The sequence below is a fragment of the Saccopteryx bilineata genome, chromosome 4, assembly GCF_036850765.1.
Source record: "Saccopteryx bilineata isolate mSacBil1 chromosome 4, mSacBil1_pri_phased_curated, whole genome shotgun sequence".
Classification (NCBI taxonomy): domain Eukaryota; kingdom Metazoa; phylum Chordata; class Mammalia; order Chiroptera; family Emballonuridae; genus Saccopteryx; species Saccopteryx bilineata.
In genome coordinates this window covers 242542578-242562261 of record NC_089493.1, presented here as the reverse complement: position 1 = coordinate 242562261, position 19684 = coordinate 242542578, and the positions used below count along the sequence as shown (strand labels likewise).

The window sequence follows — 19684 nt, the reverse complement described above, 5'->3', positions numbered from 1 at the left end:
GGGCACAAAGAAAACTAGGGAGAAGGTGATGGAGGACAATCTGACTTTGGGTGATGGGTATGCAACATAATTGAACGACAAGATAACCTGGACATGTTTTCTTAGAATATATGTACCCTGATTTATTGATGTCACCCCATTAAAATTAATAAAAATTTAAAAAAAAGATACCACTCTAACTAGGGTTGGTAGGTCCTGAGCAGGTCCATATCTGTCCATTGGATGTACCAGCCCTGAACCTCCCTGGCCAGAACCTGGCGCGGACCAGTGGGGGTCAATGCTTATGACTGGCCCTTAGCAACCTTCTTGGAGCTGCAAGCCATCCAGAATTTGTGGCTGCCTCTGCTGGGCCCTGATGCCATTGTAAATATCAGCTGCACTCCTGGACTGGCTTTTATCTACTCTTGGCCAGTGTGTATGTCCTCTCTATTCCCGAGGTGTGGTCTTTCCACCAGCCCTCGGCTGCTGCTGCCTCCTTGAGCACTCAGGCACTGGCAGTACCAGGCTCGTGGGCTCCTGGGCATCCTCTGTGGGCCCATGGGACACCCTGCCCGGCTCCGCCTTCCACTGGTATGCAGGATGCTCTGCCTGGCTCTGCTCCCCACAGGTGCTGGGAACTCCTTGCCTCACTGGGTTTTGTGTCCCCCCCAGGCATGCAGGATGCCTCTCCGGATAGGCCCCTCATGGGCACATGGGACTCCACCAGGCTCCGCCCCCCTCGGGTGCCAACAAGGCCTCATCATGCTGGGCTCTACCCCCATGGGGGCACTAGAGGCCTTTTCAGGCTCCGCCCCCTGCCACCACATAGGCAGAGTGCCATAGCCACCACCTCAGCCGGGCCCTCCTGCCTTTCAGAGGGTTCTCAGCAGTTTGTGGGGGGCGCCATAGCCCAGACCTCAGCACTCAAATCCTGTGTCCCTGATGCGCCTCCTGCTTCTAAGTGTCTCTCTGCACTGACTGGAGCAGGAGAGCCTCTGGTGGGTGGGGCAAGTGCTTCCCTTTGCTGGCTTGGTTCTCCCAGGAAGAATGGGCATTTAGGTTTGGGGAGTGACCCAGTACAGGGATCAGGGTAGTTGTCCCCCACAGTCTCTCCCTTTGCCCCCAAGACTACACTCTCCTCTCACAACTCCAGTTCTCTTGGCGCTCCCCACTCCCAGAGCCCGGATAAGTGGCTGTGAACGAGGTTTTCTGCGCGGTCCCTTTAAGACAGAGCCTCGTTCTGAGAGTTCTGTCTGCCTCTCACAAACAGTAACCTGGCTCTTCTTTCAGCTAAATACTGTCCATACACTTCTAGTTTCTGGGGCTCCAGGCTGGGATTTTGGTCCTGGAGCTGAGGACCCACAGCTCTCTGGGCAACCCACCCCACTGTGAGAAACCCTCTGGGCTGCCTCTCACTCCTGGGAGCCGGGCAGCCGTTTCTGCGTTTACGCCCTTCCTACCAGTCTTGGTGTGGTTCCTTCGGTGATGCTTGATTATAGATTCCTCTTAGTTTAGTCCAAAGTTGGTTTTTCAAGATGATTGTTCCTCAGTTAAGTTGTAATCCACTTTGGTTCTGGGAGGTGAGAGTCATAACATCCACCTACTCCATTGCCATTTCTCTTCCTAAAAGAGTAATTTTAAAAAAATTTCTACAAAGAACCCTTAGGCCCAGTTTCACTGGCAAGGACTACCTAATATTCAATGAACAAATAATTCATTTTATATAGACTCACACATCACCTTAATACCAAAACATGACAAGGACAATATAAGAAAGAAAAATTAGAGGTCAGTTTTGTTTTTGAACAGAAATGCAAAAATCCTAAACAATTCTGCAAACCCACATTAGTTGTGTATAAAAAAGGTATCACATGTTTTCACTGTGTTGGGTTTGTCTTTCGAATGCAAGCTTGGTTTAAAGTTTAAAAATTAATATTATCCACCACATTTAAAAAATTGAATGAAACATACCAACTTTCCAGAAATAAAAGATAATGTAGTTCTACTTTTTTAAAAAGTTGAAATCAGAATCATTTTTTTGTATTCCTGTCATTTTCCATTTTGATTAGGCTAATTTTCAGCCTCAAAATATGACCAGCCCTGTCGGCATGCCACCCGAAGGATGTGTGGGATGCTTCTCATTACAGAGTGTAGGCCCAGGTTAATGTTATCCCCGTTCAGTCCATCATTTCTGGTATCTAAAAATACCCAGGGATTGCTGAATACATTGCCCTTAATATGCCTTGTAAGGGAAAAATAAATTGATTCAAAATTCACTCTCTTCTTTTCTAACCAAAGAAACAAATCTTTTTTTAATTTTTATTTTAAACTCTAGGCCAGTGGTGGTCAACCTGGTCCCTACCACCCACTAGTGGGCATTCCAGCTTTCATGGTGGGCAGTAGTGGAGCAACCAAAGTATAAATGAAAAGATAGATTTAACTTTAGTAAGTTGTTTTATAAAGATTTATTCTGCCAAACAGCGAAAATCTGACATAAAGTACTTGGTAATTATTATTATATGCTTTAACTTGCTGTAACTCTCCTTCATAAATTTTATAAAGTAAAGTTACTTCCCTACTTTATAAATCACCATGACTGTGGAACCAGTGGGCGGTTAGAAAATTTTACTACTAACAGAGATACAAAAGTGGGCAGTAGGTATAAAAAAGGTTGACTACCCCTGCGCTAGACCATTGATATTACCACCCCAAACCCAAACTACCCTCAGATTCAGGTTAAACTCAATTAACCCTTCTTTGTTCTACTGCCTATTCATTTTAACACTTTTCCTAAACTGTCCTTTGAATTTTTTAGCACTGAGTCAACCCTCTTGCTTATTACTTTTATATATCTAGTTGAGACAAGCCAAGAGAATAGTTGCCAAATATTTTTAATTATTTCTTTTGAGTAGAAATGCTTGTATCAGCTGTGCTTTTATAACTATATTATTAACTGCTGGAGGGCACTTCGCTTTTTATATTAAATTTGGTGAACAGAACAATAGAATTTCAAACTGGTGAAGAATTTTAAAGGTTATTTGTTCCAGCTGTCCCTTTGATTGTTTCTAAACTATCTTCCAGTAAGTGTTTCAAGCCTATGTTTAATACATCAAGGCTTGGTGAACTTCCTTGTTACAAATGGGATCTTAAGCAATATCCACTAATGATGATGATGTGATAAGCACACTTCAGAAAGAAAAATGCATTTCTTTATATCTTTCTTTTTTAATCATTTTTCTGTTTTTAAATTAAAGTGGACATACATTATTATATTAGTTTTAGGTGTACATTGATTAGACATTACATAACATATAAGTGATCATCCTGATAAAATTCTATTGTTCATATTTTTAATTTTTTTTCTTCTTAAAGAAGACCCTTTAACATTTTATGTACTACTGATTTGGTGGTGATAAACCCCTTTGGCTTTTTATTGTCTGGAAAGCTTTTATCTGTTCTTTGATAGCTTTGCTGAGTAAAGTAATCTTAGTTGTAGGTCCTTGCTTTTCACCACTTTTGATATTTCTTGCCAATCCCTACTGGCCTTCAAAGTTTCTGTTGAGAAATCAGCTGACAGTCCTACAGGAGCTTCCTAGCAGGTAACTGCTTTTAAGATTCTTTCTTTATCTTTTAGCATTTTGCATTTTAATTATGAAGTGTCTTAGTATGGATCTCTTTGGGTTCATCTTATTTGAGACTCACTGTACTTCCTGGACTTGAATGTCTTATTTCCTTCACCAAGTTAGGGAAGGTTTTTGTCATTTTTTCAAAGAGGTTTTGATCTCTTGCTTTCTCTCTTCTCTTTCTGTCACCCCCATTATGTGACTGTTGATACATTTGAAGTTGTCCCTGAGGCTCCTTACACTATCCTCATTTTTTTTTGGATTCTTTTTTCTTTTTCTTTTTTGTGGGAGAGAGACAGGAACATCAGGCTACTCCTGTATGAGCCCTGATCAGGGAATCGATATGGCGACCTTCATGCTCCAGCGCAACACTCCAATCAATCGAGCTATCCAGCCAGGAATTAATTTTTTTTTTTATTCTTTTTTTTTTTCTTCCATTTTTCTGAAGCTGGAAACAGGGAGAGACAGTCAGACAGACTCCCGCATGCGCCCGACCGGGATCCACCCGGCACGCCCACCAGGGGCGACGCTCTGCCCACCAGGGGGCGATGCTCTGCCCATCCTGGGCGTCACCATGTTGCAACCAGAGCCACTCTAGCGCCTGGGGCAGAGGCCACAGAGCCATCCCCAGCACCCGGGCCATCTTTGCTCCAATGGAGCCTTGGCTGCGGTAGGGGAAGAGAGAGACAGAGAGGGAAAGCGCGGCGGAGGGGTGGAGAAGCAAATGGGCGCTTCTCCTGTGTGCCCTGGCCGGGAATCGAACCCGGGTCCTCCGCACGCTATTTTTATTCTTTAGAGAGACAGAGAGAGGAAGAGGGAGAGAGAGGAGGTGGAAGAGAAGCATTCATTTGTTATTGCTTCAGTAGTGCATTCTTTGATTGTTTCCCATATGTGCCCTGACTGGGGATTGAAGCCACAACCTTGTTGTTTCAGGATGACACTCTTTTTTTTTTTAATTTTTATTTATTTATTCATTTTAGAGAGGAGAGAGAGTTAGAATGAGAGAGAGAGAGAGAGAGAGAGAGAGAAGGGGGAAGGAGCAGGAAGCATCAACTCCCATATATGCCTTGACCAGGCAAGCCCAGGGTTTTGAACCAGTGACCTCAGTGTTCCAGGTCAATACTTGATCCACTGCGCCACCACAGGTCAGGCAGGATGACACTCTTAACTGACTGAGCTAACTGGCCAGGGCCTGGATTCTATTTTCTTTTTGCTGTTCTGATTATCTTTTGCTTCCTTATATTCCAAATTGCTGATTTGATTCTTGGCTTTATCTACTCTACTGTTGGTTCCCTGTAATATAGTCTTCATTTCAGTTAATGTAGTCTTTATTTCCAACTGGTTCTTTTTATGTTTCCTGTCTCTTTGTAAAGTCTCACTAAGTTCATCTACTCTTCCCCTAAGTTCATTGAGCATCCTTATAATCAGTGTTTTGAACTCTGCATCTGGTAGGTTGCTTGTCTCCATTTTGTTTAGTTCTCTTTCTGGAGCTTTGTTCTGTTCTTTCATTTAGAACATGTTTCTTTGTCTCCTCATTTTGGCTGCCCAGCTATGTTTGTTTCTATATGTTAGGTAGAGCTGCTACATCTCCTGGGCTTGGTAGAGTGGCGTTATATAGTAAGTATCCTGTAGGATCCAGTGGCACAGCCTCCTTGATTACCCGAGCTGGGTACTCCAGGTGTATCCCCATGTGGACTATGTACAGCCTTCTATTGCAGTTGAGCCTTGATTGCTGTTGGCACATCTATGGAAGGGGTTTACCCCCAGGCTGATCAGCTGCAAAGACTGGCTGGTATCACAAACCACCATGAAGTATAAGCTGTTCAGGGGCCCACCCCACAGAGCAGGACTTAGCCTTTGAATGTGTCTCTTGTGGAAGTGGTTGGGTGATACTTTGACACGGCCTGAAGCTATCCACCAGGTGCTCTGGTTCTGGGGCCTCTGCGGAGGTACAGGCCAGGGTCAGTCACCACCCGTGTTCTGCCCAGGGCCACTCAGCATAAGCTACAAAGCAAACTGCAGATAGTTGCTACTTATACTGGGCTTGGAGGTACCCAGGAGAGGCCAAGCTGTGAGCCAATGCTGCTAATGCCAGGCCTGAGGCCACTTAGGGAGAGATACAGGGCACAGTGAGGTTGAGTGCTGCTTGTTTGAGAGATTTTATGAAAATCTGAAGCATGAGCTAAGACAGGCCACTCGTATGGAAAAGCCACTGGAAATAGCTTATGTGACCCAAAATTTGGGTAGATGAGGGCCTCAGGGAATCTACTGGGCATGGCAAACAGTGTAAGCCAGGTCGATGGCTTAATTAAATATGATGCCCGCCTGTCAGCTCTGTGGGGAGAGGACTTATCATTGGAACAGTGGCCTCTGCCAGCGCTTTTGTCTGGGAGAGAGCTGCCCCCTAGCCCTTACTCTGATGCTGGATAATTCAGTTCCTCCCTGTCTCTGGTGTCTTTCAGACTGCTGGAACAGCACTGGCACCCAGCAGGACTAAATCTGAGTAAGTCTACACACAGGTCCTTGAAGAGGAACTGCCTGGGCCTCCAGCAGTCCAGGATCCCTCAGCCTCAATACCTGCTCGTTTTATAGCCAGAAGTTATGGGGACTTCTCTTCCTGGCATTAAAACCCTGGGCTAGGCCCTGGCCGGTTGGCTCAGTGGTAGAGCGTCGGCCTGGCGTGCGGGGGCCTGGGTTCGATTCCCGGCCAGGGCACACAGGAGAAGCGCCCATTTGCTTCTCCACCCCCCCTTCCTCTCTGTCTCTCTCTTCCCCTCCCGCAGCCGAGACTCCATTGGAGCAAAGATGGCCCGGGCGCTGGGGATGGCTCCTCGGCCTCTGCCCCAGGCGCTGGAGTGGCTCTGGTCGTGGCAGAGCGATGCCCCGGAGGGGCAGAGCATCGCCCCCTGGTGGGCAGAGCATTGCCCCTGGTGGGCGTGCCGGGTGGATCCCGGTCGGGCGCATGCGGGAGTCTGTCTGACTGTCTCTCCCCGTTTCCAGCTTCAAAAAACAAACAAACAAAAAAAAACCCCTGGGTTAGAGAGCCTGGTGTGGGACTGGGACCCCTCACTCCTCAGGAAGGGCCTTTGCAGCTGAGATATTCTTCCTGGTTTTAAACCACCACATGTAGGTGTGGGACCAGCCAGTTCCATGTCTCTGCCCTTCCTACCAGTCTTGATGTGGCTTTTTAGTTAATTTCCTAGATGTAGGACTTCCATTTAGCCAGATATAAGGTGGTTCTGAATGGTAGTTCTGTTGTTCAGATATCATTTTGAAGTGGTTGTAGGAGGATGCAAGTACTGTGTTTACTTATGCTACCATCCTCTCTTCGTACCTTTTTTTTTTTTGTCAAAAATCTTGGGGTTGGGTAGAAAGGGAGTTACATTTCAAAATGCATGTTCTACTCTATTCCCACTATTTCATTAAATTCAGTACATAATCCCTAGATAGGACATGTCACATGTATTGAGAATAGGCTCACTCTCTGAAAATAGCTGCCAAAGGCCAACAAAATGACTTTTATCACTCGGGAGCTAACATTATTTACCTCCCCTTAGTAGGACATGTGCTTTCAACTGCTTTTGCTTTTTGTTTTTTTCCCAGAAAAAGGATAGGTAGGTTCTATTTATCTATCTTTTCCCACCCAATTTTCCTTGTGACTACAGACACATATTTTAAGACAATTGGCCCATGTTTGCGATGTAATTTGTGCTGGAAGCAGCTAGAGATCCTCATGAGAGTGTGGCTTCTGAATTTTGTACCACACATTGACATGACTAAATGCCTGAAGACTCATATGGTGATTCTGTTCTGGATTAAACTATTTACTGCTGCTTCTGTTGATGTCAATATTATTTAGAAATAGTAAATGTGCTATGACAGGGAAGGCTGACACCTAGCAGCCAAATTGCTCAAATTTTCCCATGCTTCTTTTTATTGGTGTGGTGGTTCTAAATTCAGAACAGTAGCTGCCTCTGGTGTTTTGGAAGGAGTATTTTCTCTCTTGACACTAAGGGTAATAAATTTGGCCATTTTATCTAAATAATTCACATGAATGAAAGATTAATGACCTAAATAGAGACAATATTATAAGATACTATTAATCCAAGTCTCATGACTCCCTAAGCACTCTATATTATCACCTGCCTGTGATATGATGAGATGCCCCAGAATTCACGTGAAAGATGGAAGAGAAAAAACTAGGAGTAGAAAACAGAGGGGTGGCTAGGTTGGCCAAAGCACAGACCTGATGAATAAATCATACCCACTCTGCTTTTGAGCAGCTGCTGCTGTTGCTGCTAGGCTGTGCAGGTTTCTTTATGGTGCTGGCCTCAAGTTTTGGGGAGGCCAGTTGTCCTCCAGATGTAAGAGTTGGCCAAACAGAATAGGGAAGCACAGTCTGTCAGACCCAATAACCAGAGACTTTGACTTACGAATGGAATATTCCATACTTAGGAAAACATAACTTTGGCCCTGACCTACTGAATTGCTTTCATTGTCTTTAACACCAATATTAAGTACAAACTATTGATGAAATTTTAGCCACTGGTTAAGTGCAAAAGGTTTTTTTTTAAAGAATTAGCAATTTTGCCTGACTGGTGGTGGCACAATGACCTGGAAAGCTGAAGTCGCCATTTTGAAACCCGAGGATGCCCTCTTGAGCGAGGACTTGCTGGCTTGAGCACAAGGTCACTGGCTTGAGTTCAGGGTTGCCAAAACGATGGCCAGTCAGGCACATATGAGAAGCAATCAATGCACAACTAAATGAAACAATGAGTTGATGCTTCTGTCTCTCAATTCCTGTCTCCCTCTCTCCCTCTCTTTGTCTCTCTCTCTCAAAATAATAAAAATTTTATCCCTGGCTGGATAGCTCAGTTGGAGCATCATCCTGATGTGCAAAAGTTGTGGGTTCCATCCCTGGTCAGGTCACATACAGAAACAGACTGATGTTTCTTTCTTGCTCTCTCTCCCCCTCCTCTATCTAAAAAAATCAATTAAAAATAATAAAATAAAATAATTAGGAAATTTAACAGGTAACCTTCAGAAGCTGGGGAGAGTATACATTCCCCCCATATATTTGTTCTCAACTAAATTGTCCAAAATGGATTCCGAAGAACTAAAACTGTAAGGTATAATCAGAAAATTGCTAACATGTGTTGACAAGTTTATCATATGCCAGACATTATCTAATATGTTATACATATTTTAATCTAATTTAATTTTTACAATACCTCTATGAAGTACATGTTATTGTACCCATTCTAAAGTGAGAAAACTGAAGCTTAGGTTAAAATTACTTGTTTGAGGTCACCTAGCTGGTCATGGTGACTCTTGACTTGGCTATCTGACTGACAACAAAACCCCAGCTCTTACCCACTATTCTGTACAAACAAGCAATGTCTATAAGATTAAGCTAAAAGAGAGAAAATGTCCTCCTCTAAACATGGAAAAAATTATTTAGCCATTCATAGGCTGTGGGTAGGACTAAATAAGATCTGTGAGGTCTTTAGAGCAGAGCCTGGCTCCCTGGTGGCCTTGAAAAGATGTTAGGTATCATGATTATTGTTACTATCTTTAAGTTGAAGTTTGGGTGTTCCAAAAGCTTTGGCTTGACTTATTTTCATAGGGGGCTTGCCCGCTGAGAAGGTGGCATAGTGCCTTTGGTGAATAAGCACAATAATTACAAGCCTTGGAGCCAAACCTGGGTGGCACTTTGAAGATGGGATTAAAGCACCAGCATGTAGCTGCCAAGCTCTCAGCAGAGCAGGGTTCTCAGCATTTGGCTGATTTTCTATTCCAGCATTCTCTCTGGAAGCAAATGTTCCCAGTGATGCATTTTATGTACATGTCAAAATGCCACATGTTTCCTATGCTTTTCTGATAAGCAAAACATTTAGTATCTGTGCTCTGTCACTTTTAAACACTAAATATTTTTGGTTTTAAAAAGAGAATACCCCTTCCCCTTACTTCAGAGCACCCTATAGGATTATAGTGATAGAAATGATGGCTCCCTTGATTCTGGGTGTGCAGAGACCTTGAGGCCCAGGGAGTGCTTTGGCCTTTGGTATTGCAAGGATGCTATGCAGTCAGTTTTCTTACTGGCTTAGAAAACACTGCTCAGTGGTTATTATGGATGGAATGTGCGTGTCCCCCTTAAGTACAATATATATGTTGAAGTGCTATGCCTCAATGTGATTGTATTTGGAGATGGGACTATTGAGAGATAATTAGAATGAGATGAGGTCATAATGATGAGGGCCTTGTGTTGGGATTAGTGTCTTTATTTGAAGAGACATCAAAGAGCCTAGTGGGCATGGGGGACAATGGAACTGTAATGGTGTCCATGTTATGAGAAAGAAAGCACAGCCATCTCCCCAGGTCCAACAGACTTTTTGAGGTTAGCAAGGGAGTGAAGAGAGGCTGAATCAGAGCCTAGAAATGTCATTATCATCCTGCTTCAAAGAGCAAAAGAAAGATGATTACCAAACCTACATTTTTTTGAAGTTTTTTCAACGAGATCATCCAATTAAATGATGAATTTTTGCCTCAAGAATGTTGGTTTTCATTCAGAAAAATCTGACATGAAAACACATTAAAACAAAGTAATGGGAATAGTCCACTGTATTTTCAAAACCGTACTTCCCAGTTTGAGGTCCATTTGTATGAGTGCTAATAGGATTGACTTGACGCCCAGCAGAAGACCTAAGTTCCTCAGCATCACTTCAGCCAAAGGTGTTAGGGTAGTCGTGTGGGGGCCTTTTGATGTTGCTGACTAACGTGGAGCTTGGCTAACCTGACTATATGACTCTGCCAGAAACTGTGGTTAGGTCTTAATACAGCAGAATAAATTCAAATGAAGCTTCTGTGGGTCGTCTGTCCCTGAACTGTTGTATTTTATTATGTGAAAATGAGGCTTTCTGTTTGCGTAAAGAAAAGGCTTAGGTGTATAATTTCTTTTGATTTTAAAAGTTAATCTCTGTTTCCCAGTTAAGAAGTGAAACCCTGCAGCCCTACAGCTGTGGATAATTCAGCAATGCATCCAGTTAATGTATATTGAATGCCTGACATGGCACAGGCTATGTGCAAGGTACTGGGGATACTGTGGTAAAACATACGGCAAGGGCCCAACCCCTGTACTTATTTGTCTTAGTTTTGAAATATAAAGCCATCTGTGATTCAACCCATTTTCAACTCTGACCTCACTCAGGCTTCTTGCCACATGTTGCTGGGCCGGGACAGAGAAGGGGAGGCAGCTAGATGATGACAGAGATCATTGGAAGGAGCAGGGGGAGGAAGTACTGGCATTTTCCAGTCTATATTGAAGGGCGACAAAACTGCCCTTGCAGTACAGTTAACAGACTTTGATATTAACGTGAACTTTGAGTATGTGCAGACAGAGTGACAGAGCTGTCTGCTGTGGTACAACCACGGGCCACCCCGCTCTGTAGCGCTGTACAGTAAGAGGGCGGGGCAGACCGACTGCAGGTCAGCAGAATGCGGGCAGTGAAGGGAAACCGTCTGACGTGGTCTCAGACAAGACAGCTTCTCAAGTCAAATTGATTTAATTCACCAGTGCCAAATAAGGAGATTGGACATTTGTATCAGAACCTACTATACATAATTTGCGATTTCCTATATGTAATTATATTCAGATAAATTGCAGAGAAATCTGTGTATGTTCTCATTTCGTAATACAAATTGAATCACTTTAATGGATCCCTTTTTTTGTCATTAAAAGTCATGTATTAAGGAACACTTTGTAAAGCACATGATTGCCCACTATGCTGTACGCCTGAAACCTATTACAAAATAATATTGAATGTAAACTGTAACTGAAAAATAAAACTTAAAGATCTTTTCCAAAAAAAAAAAAAAAATCACGTGGTAAAAACCCACCAAAATGAAAACTGCTCAGGCAGGGACTACCGTTGACTGTACTCACTGCTATTCCCCCGGGACCTGCCCGGTGACTGTGTGGACTCCTTTGCCATGGCTTCTGGCTGCTCAGGCCTCTTGACCCTATGTTTAGGGAAAGGTCTGTCCTTACAAATCCCAGATCACCAGCAAGAAAACAAATCTCCCAGCCTCTCATGTGATCCAGGCTCCACTAACAAGCCACACCCACAAGGGACTTCTACTCAGTAATGAACAACACAAGGAAGCGAACCTCACCCAAAACCTATTTTATTTTTCAGTAAAAGTGAAGACTGAAGCAAAAGGCATTTTCCTTCAGTAAACTTTCCCTGAATATTCCCCACCCCTCTCCAGGGGACTGAGTTAGTTACATTTCCTCTAGGTCTACTTTTTTTATTATGCTTTTCCATTGTATTATAATTATTAGCATATTTTATTAGGTTGCAATCTGCTATAATATATAAGGTAACGTTAGCTGCTCTCACAAACAAACCAAAAATATATGGTGAATCAAACACAAAAGAAGTTTCCCTTTCCTAATCATATAAAGTCAAAACAGAGTGCCTGGGATCAGCAGACAACCCTGCTACAGGAGGTAATCCAGGGTCCTGACATTTACCATCCATCCCACAGAGCTTCCCAGGGGACTTTGCCCATCTGAACTAGGCCTGAAGGCAAAGGGCATGGAGAGTCACACATGGGGGGGGGGGCATATGAGCCAGGGCCCGAAGTGATGCTTACCTCTTCTAATCACACTATCTATCAGAGCTCAGCCGCATGGCTACTATCTCTGGCAGATACAGTCTGGCCTCCTGTGGCTTCTTCTAGTTAAGAGTAAGTACATCAACACCGGAAACTTATGATAAAGTGCCATATCTTAACTTTGTATCTTGTCACTGGTTTCTTTCTACCTCTGCTAAAAAAAAAAGAATGACAGTCAGAAGCCTCATCCTCCAGTAACGCTGCATCAATCACAGACAGAGGTGGTTCCAATCTGAATTCCCTTTTCTTGGCTCCCCAGTGCTTTCTGGCTGGGATGGGGGCACATATTCATTAGATAGCTATTTCTGCATGCTTTTATTAAAAACTGCTTTTATCTCCGGGCTCCCCATGTGTTAATTTGAAAGGAAAAGTGCTTAGCGTGCAGCCTGGGCACCACATGTGTTCTGGCTTGCTGGCACATGGAAGTGTTAGAAGGTTCCAAATCATTGCCTACTGGCCACCCACCGGCAAATGACAGAAGCATCTTTTTATTCTCCGGCCTCTCCTAGGTGCCTTATCAGCGGCCAGGGAGAGCTGGGAATACGACTCGGGTGCCAGGGACCTCCAGAGCCCGGACTTGCAGAGTCAGCCAGCCCTGCAGAAGCTTCTTGAGTATGGCGGAAGCTCTTTGCACCAGCAGACCACTGCGCTCCACAAACTGCTCACACAGGCCCCGCATTTTGGCAGCTCTATAGGAGGAAGCTACCTGGAACTAGCCAACACAGTGAGTGCTTTCTGGTTCACAGAACATACCTTTAGGCCTATGTGTATTCCAAGGCAAATATTTTAATTTTGAGCTCCAGGGGACATATCAGGTATTGTCTTTTTTATTTATCTAATAAACATTGTACTGGTTCCAGTATTGCTAATAATGTAAACTGCTCCAAACACTTATGGTTGGTGAATTTTCTCATTATTAAGAATAGAATGGACTCCTAATGTGTTTTTGGTCTGTAATTTGTACAGATTTAATTACTAGAATATCAATAACAGCTTTTCCACAACTAGAATACTTCTGTGTTAGCAAACATTACAAATTAATAGGATATAATCCTTTCTGTTTTCTAATTTGGACTTTGCTCATTTGTACTTTTAAAATATTTTCTGTTGAAAACTATGGCGTGCCCTGGCCAGAAGGCTGTGTTGGTTAGAGCATCGTCCTGAGGCACAGAGGTTCTTGGTTCAATCCCTGGTCAGGGCACATACAGAAACAAATCCATGTTCCTCTCTCTCTCTCTTTTCTTCTCCTGCTTAAATTAATAAATAAAAATTAAAAAACAAAAAGAAAAAAATTTTATGGAAAACTATGGCACAATTTATAAGAATTTAATTTTGCTTAGTTTAACTTTCCTTTTTACCTTAGAGTGAATCATTACCATGATGACTTCTGGGTGAAAAACTATTGCCTTCCCTTTTAAGTTACCTCTGAGGAGTGAGGGTAGGTGGCTGATGGACCATTTTGGGTGATGTGCAGACAGTTTTAAATTGCGATTGCTATCCAGCCACTGTGGGAAAGCTCCATACCCACGTTGCTTGTTGATACTGCACTTTGAGTGGTGTAATAAGTATCCTGACCACTTCACTTATCTTATGTATATTTACAATCTGTTTTGATATAGAGTAGTGATTCTCAGGCTTTTTGTGTTTGAGGAACATTTTCTAACTCAGACATTTTTGGTGACAGGTCTGAAGGAACTAATAATTCTACTTGTGCCAGCAATAATTAAAATACAATCATTAGACAAATCTCAATTAAAGAACATTCCATAAAACACCTGACCAGTACTCCTTGAAACGGTCAAGGACATCAAAAGCAAGAAAAGTCTAAGAAAAAGAAACTGTCACAGCTTAGAGGAGCCAAGGGAGATATGACAACTAAATGTAATGTGGTCCCCTGAATGGGACATTAGGTACAAGCTAAGGAAACCTGCATCAATTATGGGCTTCAGTTAATAATATATCTATAGTGACTCATTAATTATGATAATTATACCATAATTTGTTGCTTTTAGAACATAAAAAATATGACTTCTTCCCTTCTACTTTCTGAATTTCATATAGACTGTCTCTTGTGGCCACACAGAACCATACAGGAAAGAGAACTCTAGGAAACAGTTCCAGCTGGGCTAAGCTGACTTAGTACCAGGCCATCCCAGAGTGGCAGCTGAGCTGCCAGTGCAGGCTGAGCCTTCCTCACAAAGCCGTGGGCAGAGCAGGGAGACACTTTAGGTCAGTGGAACAGAGGCCATGGGAAGATGCGCCCTGTTCGCAGATGTATTTTCTCTCTCAAGATTTGTATTTCAGGCAAGAGTGCAAATATAAATAGAAATGTTACAGAATCTAAGTAGTGACATACTGTATTTAAGTATTATAAAATATAAATATAACTAATTTTTGCTTTCTAGCTACAATACTAACAAATTCCTGAACAAAATAACAATTTTTTGATAGATCCTTCCAGGAAGGCTACTTGTTTTTTTTTAAGTATACTTGATCAACTTTATTAATAAATATTAATTAATTAATGTTAATTAAATGCAACTATACTATACAAGAAGACATGTACAAGATATAAAGTATTTGAATCAATACAGAAAGTTAACTAAAGGTTGGTTATCATTTATCTCCCCTTCCGTCCTCATTTAAAGGTCTTCACCCAATTTTTTTAATGTATCTTTGAATTGCTTTTAATATAGGGAACTTTCCATTTCTTCTTTTTTTTTTTTTTTTCATTTTTCTGAAGCTGGAAACAGGGAGAGACAGTCAGACAGACTCCCGCATGTGCCCGACCGGGATCCACCCAGCACGCCCACCATGGGGCGACGCTCTGCCCACCAGGGGGCGATGCTCTGCCCATCCTGGGCATCGCCATGTTGCGACCAGAGCCACTCTAGCGCCTGGGGCAGAGGCCACAGAGCCATCCCCAGCGCCCGGGCCATCTTTGCTCCAATGGAGCCTTGGCTGCGGGAGGGGAAGAGAGAGACAGAGAGGAAAGCGCGGCGGAGGGGTGGAGAAGCAAATGGGCGCTTCTCCTGTGTGCCCTGGCCGGGAATCGAACCCGGGTCCTCCGCATGCTAGGCCGACGCTCTACCGCTGAGCCAACCGGCCAGGGCTCCATTTCTTCTTTTGTAATTTTAAGATGTTATAATCATCACAGTACTTGACAAACTTGGGATTACAATATTGAAAACTTTGGTCAGGAGGATGTGTTCTGTCTGCCTTTGTGATTGTAGCAAAGCTGATTGTATTGGAAGCTCTCTCTCTTCTGGGCATTATTCAGAATTAAGAACAAGAAATTACTTAGCATAGGGCATGCTTATTATCCTTTAGATTTTCATAAAATTGTGACAATACAAATAAAATGCTGCATTTTTGAGAGTGGCTGTGGAAGGCTTTAGAATATAGTATTGCTAAAAAAATTTTCAGAATCTCAAACTGTCACTTCCAAGTGATTGAAGCTGAATTTCAATAAACAAATTTGGTTAGATACAGAGAGACAAATACATCTGGCTTTTTGTTGTTAGTCATCTCAAGTGCTAGCTATCGCTGGGGAAATAAACTGTTTCAAGAGTTTTCCCTGACATTTCTAATGATGATGTTGCTCCATTTCTACCTGGGTGAAGACAAATGGTGTCTCCCTTCTGCGGCCTGCCACTCAAGGCCAGTTTCCTTTAGAATCCTTTAATCTGGCTTCAACTTGGCCCCTTTTCTGATTTAATTTTGCACTTAGAGTGTTTTTGCAGAAGTGATTTACATTATTTTAAAGGGGTTGGGGGAGACAGTTATGAGCTGTGCTAATAGAAGTAAATGAATTTAAAACTGGACATAGCAAGTTTTGCAACTCTGTTTATCCAGTAGTTCAAGCAGCTTTTCTTTCTTTAGGCTGTAACATCTGAGTATTTGAATTTGAATTAAAATGGTGTCTATTGTCATGCAAATCTATATGATCATAATTATTCATGTAACTCATTATTAACTAAATTTTATTTGATGCAGAGTCCATAGTTATTTTACTTTAGGAAACACTTCAAATCTATACATTTCAGCCAATACAGAAAAACCTTCAAAATGTGTGTGAATAAATAAGGAATGTGCATGGTAGTGGCAAAATAGATAAGCATCTTCTTCTTGGTTTAACCACTTGGCCAACTTCATAAAGACTGATTTATTAAAAAGTCTTCACAAGTATTTTTTCTTTTTAAAAATTTTTTATTAAATTTATTGGGGTGACACTGGTTAATAAAATTATAGTTTTCAGGTGTGCAGCTCTATAATACATCATCTGTATGTTGTATTGTGTGTTCACTACCCCAAGTCCAGTCTCCTCACATCACCGTCTCTCCCCCCTCTATTCTCTACAACTCCCCACCGACCCTCCCTTCCCTCCTGCAGTTCCCACACTGTTGTCTGTGTCTACAAGGTTTCTTTTTCTTGCTTAGTTCCTTCACCTTTTTCACCCAGCCCCCAAATCACCATCCCTTCTGATAGCTGTCAATCTGTTCTCTGTATCTATGAGTCTGTTTCTATTTTTTGTTAGTTAATTTTGCTCATTAGATTCCACATATAAGTGAAATCATATGGTACTTGTCTTCCTCTGACTGGCTTATTTCATTTAGCATAATACTCTCCAGGTCCATCCATGCTGTAGCAAAAGGTAAAAATTCCTTCTTTTTTACAGCTTAGTAGTATTTCATTTTGTAAATGTACCACAGCTTTTTTTATCCATTCATCTACTAATGGGCATTTGGGCTGCTTCCAAATCTAGAGTATTGTACATAATGTTATATCGAACATAGGAGTGCATATATTCTTCAAACTAGTATTTTGGGTTTCTTTAGATATAGTCAGTCACAGAAGTAGAATTGCTGGGTTAAGGCAGTTTCATATTTTATTTTTGAGTTAACTTCATACTGCCTTCCATATATATATGTGTGTGTATATGTAAGTGTATATATATATGATATATATATATCCTTCCATATATATATATATGATATATATGCTGTCTACAAGAGATTTACCTCAGCAATACTTATATATGACTAAACAGACTTTAAAACAAAACAAAACAAAAGCTATTGTAATAGGCCCTGGCCAGTTGGCTCAGCGGTAGAGCGTCGGTCTGGAGTGCAGGAGTCCCAGGTTCGATTCCTGGGCAGGGCACACAGGAGAAGCGCCCATCTGCTTCTCCACCCTTCCCCCTCTCCTTCCTCTCTGTCTCTCTCTTCCCCTCCCGCAGCCAGCCGAGGCTCCATTGGAGCAAAGATGGCCCGAGCGCTGGGGATGGCTCTGTGGCCTCTGCCTCAGGCGCTAGAATGGCTCTGGATGCAACAGAGCGACGCCCCCTGGTGGGCATGCCGGGTGGATCCCGGTCAGGTGCATGCGGGAGTCTGTCTGATTGCCTCCCCGTTTCCAGCTTCGGAAAAATGAAAAAAAAAAAAAAGCTATTGTAATAGACACAAAGAAAACAGACACTACATAATGATAAAGGGAGCAATCTAACAAGAGGATATAACCCTTTGTAAACATTTATGCACCCAACATAGGAACACCTAAATATGTAAAGCAAATCTTGATTGACATAAAGGGAAAGATTGACAGCAATACAGTCATCATAGGGTATTTTAACACCCAATTAACATCTATGGATAAATCTTTCAGACAGAAAACCAACAAGGAAACTGCAACCTTAAATGACACTAGATCAGCTGGATTTAATTGATCTTCAAAGCATTTCACTCCAAAGCAGCAGAATATACATTTTTTCAAGTGCATGTGGAACATTTTGTAAAATATACCACATGTTAGGACACAAAATAAGTCTCACTAAATTTAAGAATGTTGAAATCACATCAAGCATCTTCTCTGACCATAATTGTGTGAAACTAAAAATCAATCACAAGTATTTTTTAATCTCTAAAATACTCTTCAATTATAAATTTGAGATTAAATTCTAACATTCTACTGAAGTCACAATACTCTTTGGGAAGAACTTTTATTTGACAATGTTTTTGTTTTATCTTTATTTGTAAAAACAAAGATGCTCTTAAAGGATTGATTGTTGCTGTTACAATCATTGCTATTATTAGCACTAACAAAATCTGTAGGCTCTGTAATTAATTGATTGTTATTAGTTTTTTTTTCTGGAGAGGTTCTGTGCTCTTCTTTAGCAGAATCTGAGCTTCCTCTCACTTTTTTTCCCTATGCTCTTAGTTTAGCTTCTGTTTCCTCCATGGTTTTGTCACAAATGGAAGGACTGAATAACTTATATAATGGCTGGAGGAATCTGATTCTTTCGTCCCTACACTCTATTCATATTGTGAAGAGATAATATGAGTCTTCTTACCAACAAATTATCATCAATCAGACATACCACTCTTCAGAAGCTTTTAATCTTGGCAATGAACATAATAACCTGTACAGCAGATGTTTGTATTACAAGAGAACAGTGGCTCCCAGATACTGCAATTTCATGGACCAGTAACATTTCAAAATATTGAAACTTGCCAACTTTCTATCAAAAAAGTCAACCTACTTACTGTCTAACATCACAATCATATCATGAAAGAAAGGATTTTTTGCCACAAAAGGTAGGTAGGTATCTCTAAGTAAGTAAATAAGTGGAAAAAAAATGTTAACTTCATGAAAGAATTCACATTTGTTTTTTGTTTTTCACATTTCTCCGTTAACTGATGGGAATCTTGGCATGCATGAAGCCCTCCAGAAGAGTAACTAAGGATGTGGATTTTAATGACATAACTCCGTTTATGCTCTTTTGTCTGACTTTGGACAAGTTCTTTAACCTCTTTCAGTCTCTGCATTTTCCTAAAATTACAATAATAGTACACTCGTAATAAGGTTGTCATGGGAATTAAACAAGATAATGCATAGAAGGTGCTTGTGCAAGTGGGTGCTCAGTAAATAATAGTGGTTGCTAGTGCTGCTTTCCACATCTAATTATCAGACACAAATCTGGAGAGTAACAAATGGATAAGTTTGGGGTACAATTTGGAAACAAACTTCTAAACGTTTGAAGAAATGAGATGCTCAAGCACATTTCAGGATATTTACTGAGCACGTTTTATGAACTAGGATCTATGAATGATGTCATTAAAAATTATGCTGAATAATGTCAACATAAGAAACTTCCAAACCTGTGAGTTTTTTGTTTTTTTTTTTTGTAAGAGGAGGGGAGGCAGAGACAGTCTCCCGCATTGGCCCTGACTGGGATCCACCTGGCAAGCCACCAGGGGGGCGATGCTCTGCCCACCTGGGGCCCTTGCTTTGTTGCAGCCAGAGCCATTTTTTTAGCGCCTGAGACAGAGGCCATGGAGCCATCCTCAGCACCCAGGGCCAACTCGCTCCAGTGGAACCCTGGTTGCAGAAGGGGAGGAGGGGAGAGAGAG

At 41.9% G+C, this 19684-nt stretch overlaps 1 protein-coding gene across 1 annotated transcript in view; it reads left to right on the top strand.

Annotated features, from left to right (window-relative positions):
* The window catches only part of MCC (MCC regulator of WNT signaling pathway), a 550138-nt gene that overhangs the window by 149618 nt on the left and 380836 nt on the right, over positions 1–19684 (top strand). The window contains exon 3 of the mRNA XM_066274073.1: positions 12788–13002. Coding sequence (XP_066130170.1) covers positions 12788–13002 — 215 coding nt within the window. The remainder of the gene's footprint in view (positions 1–12787; positions 13003–19684) is intronic.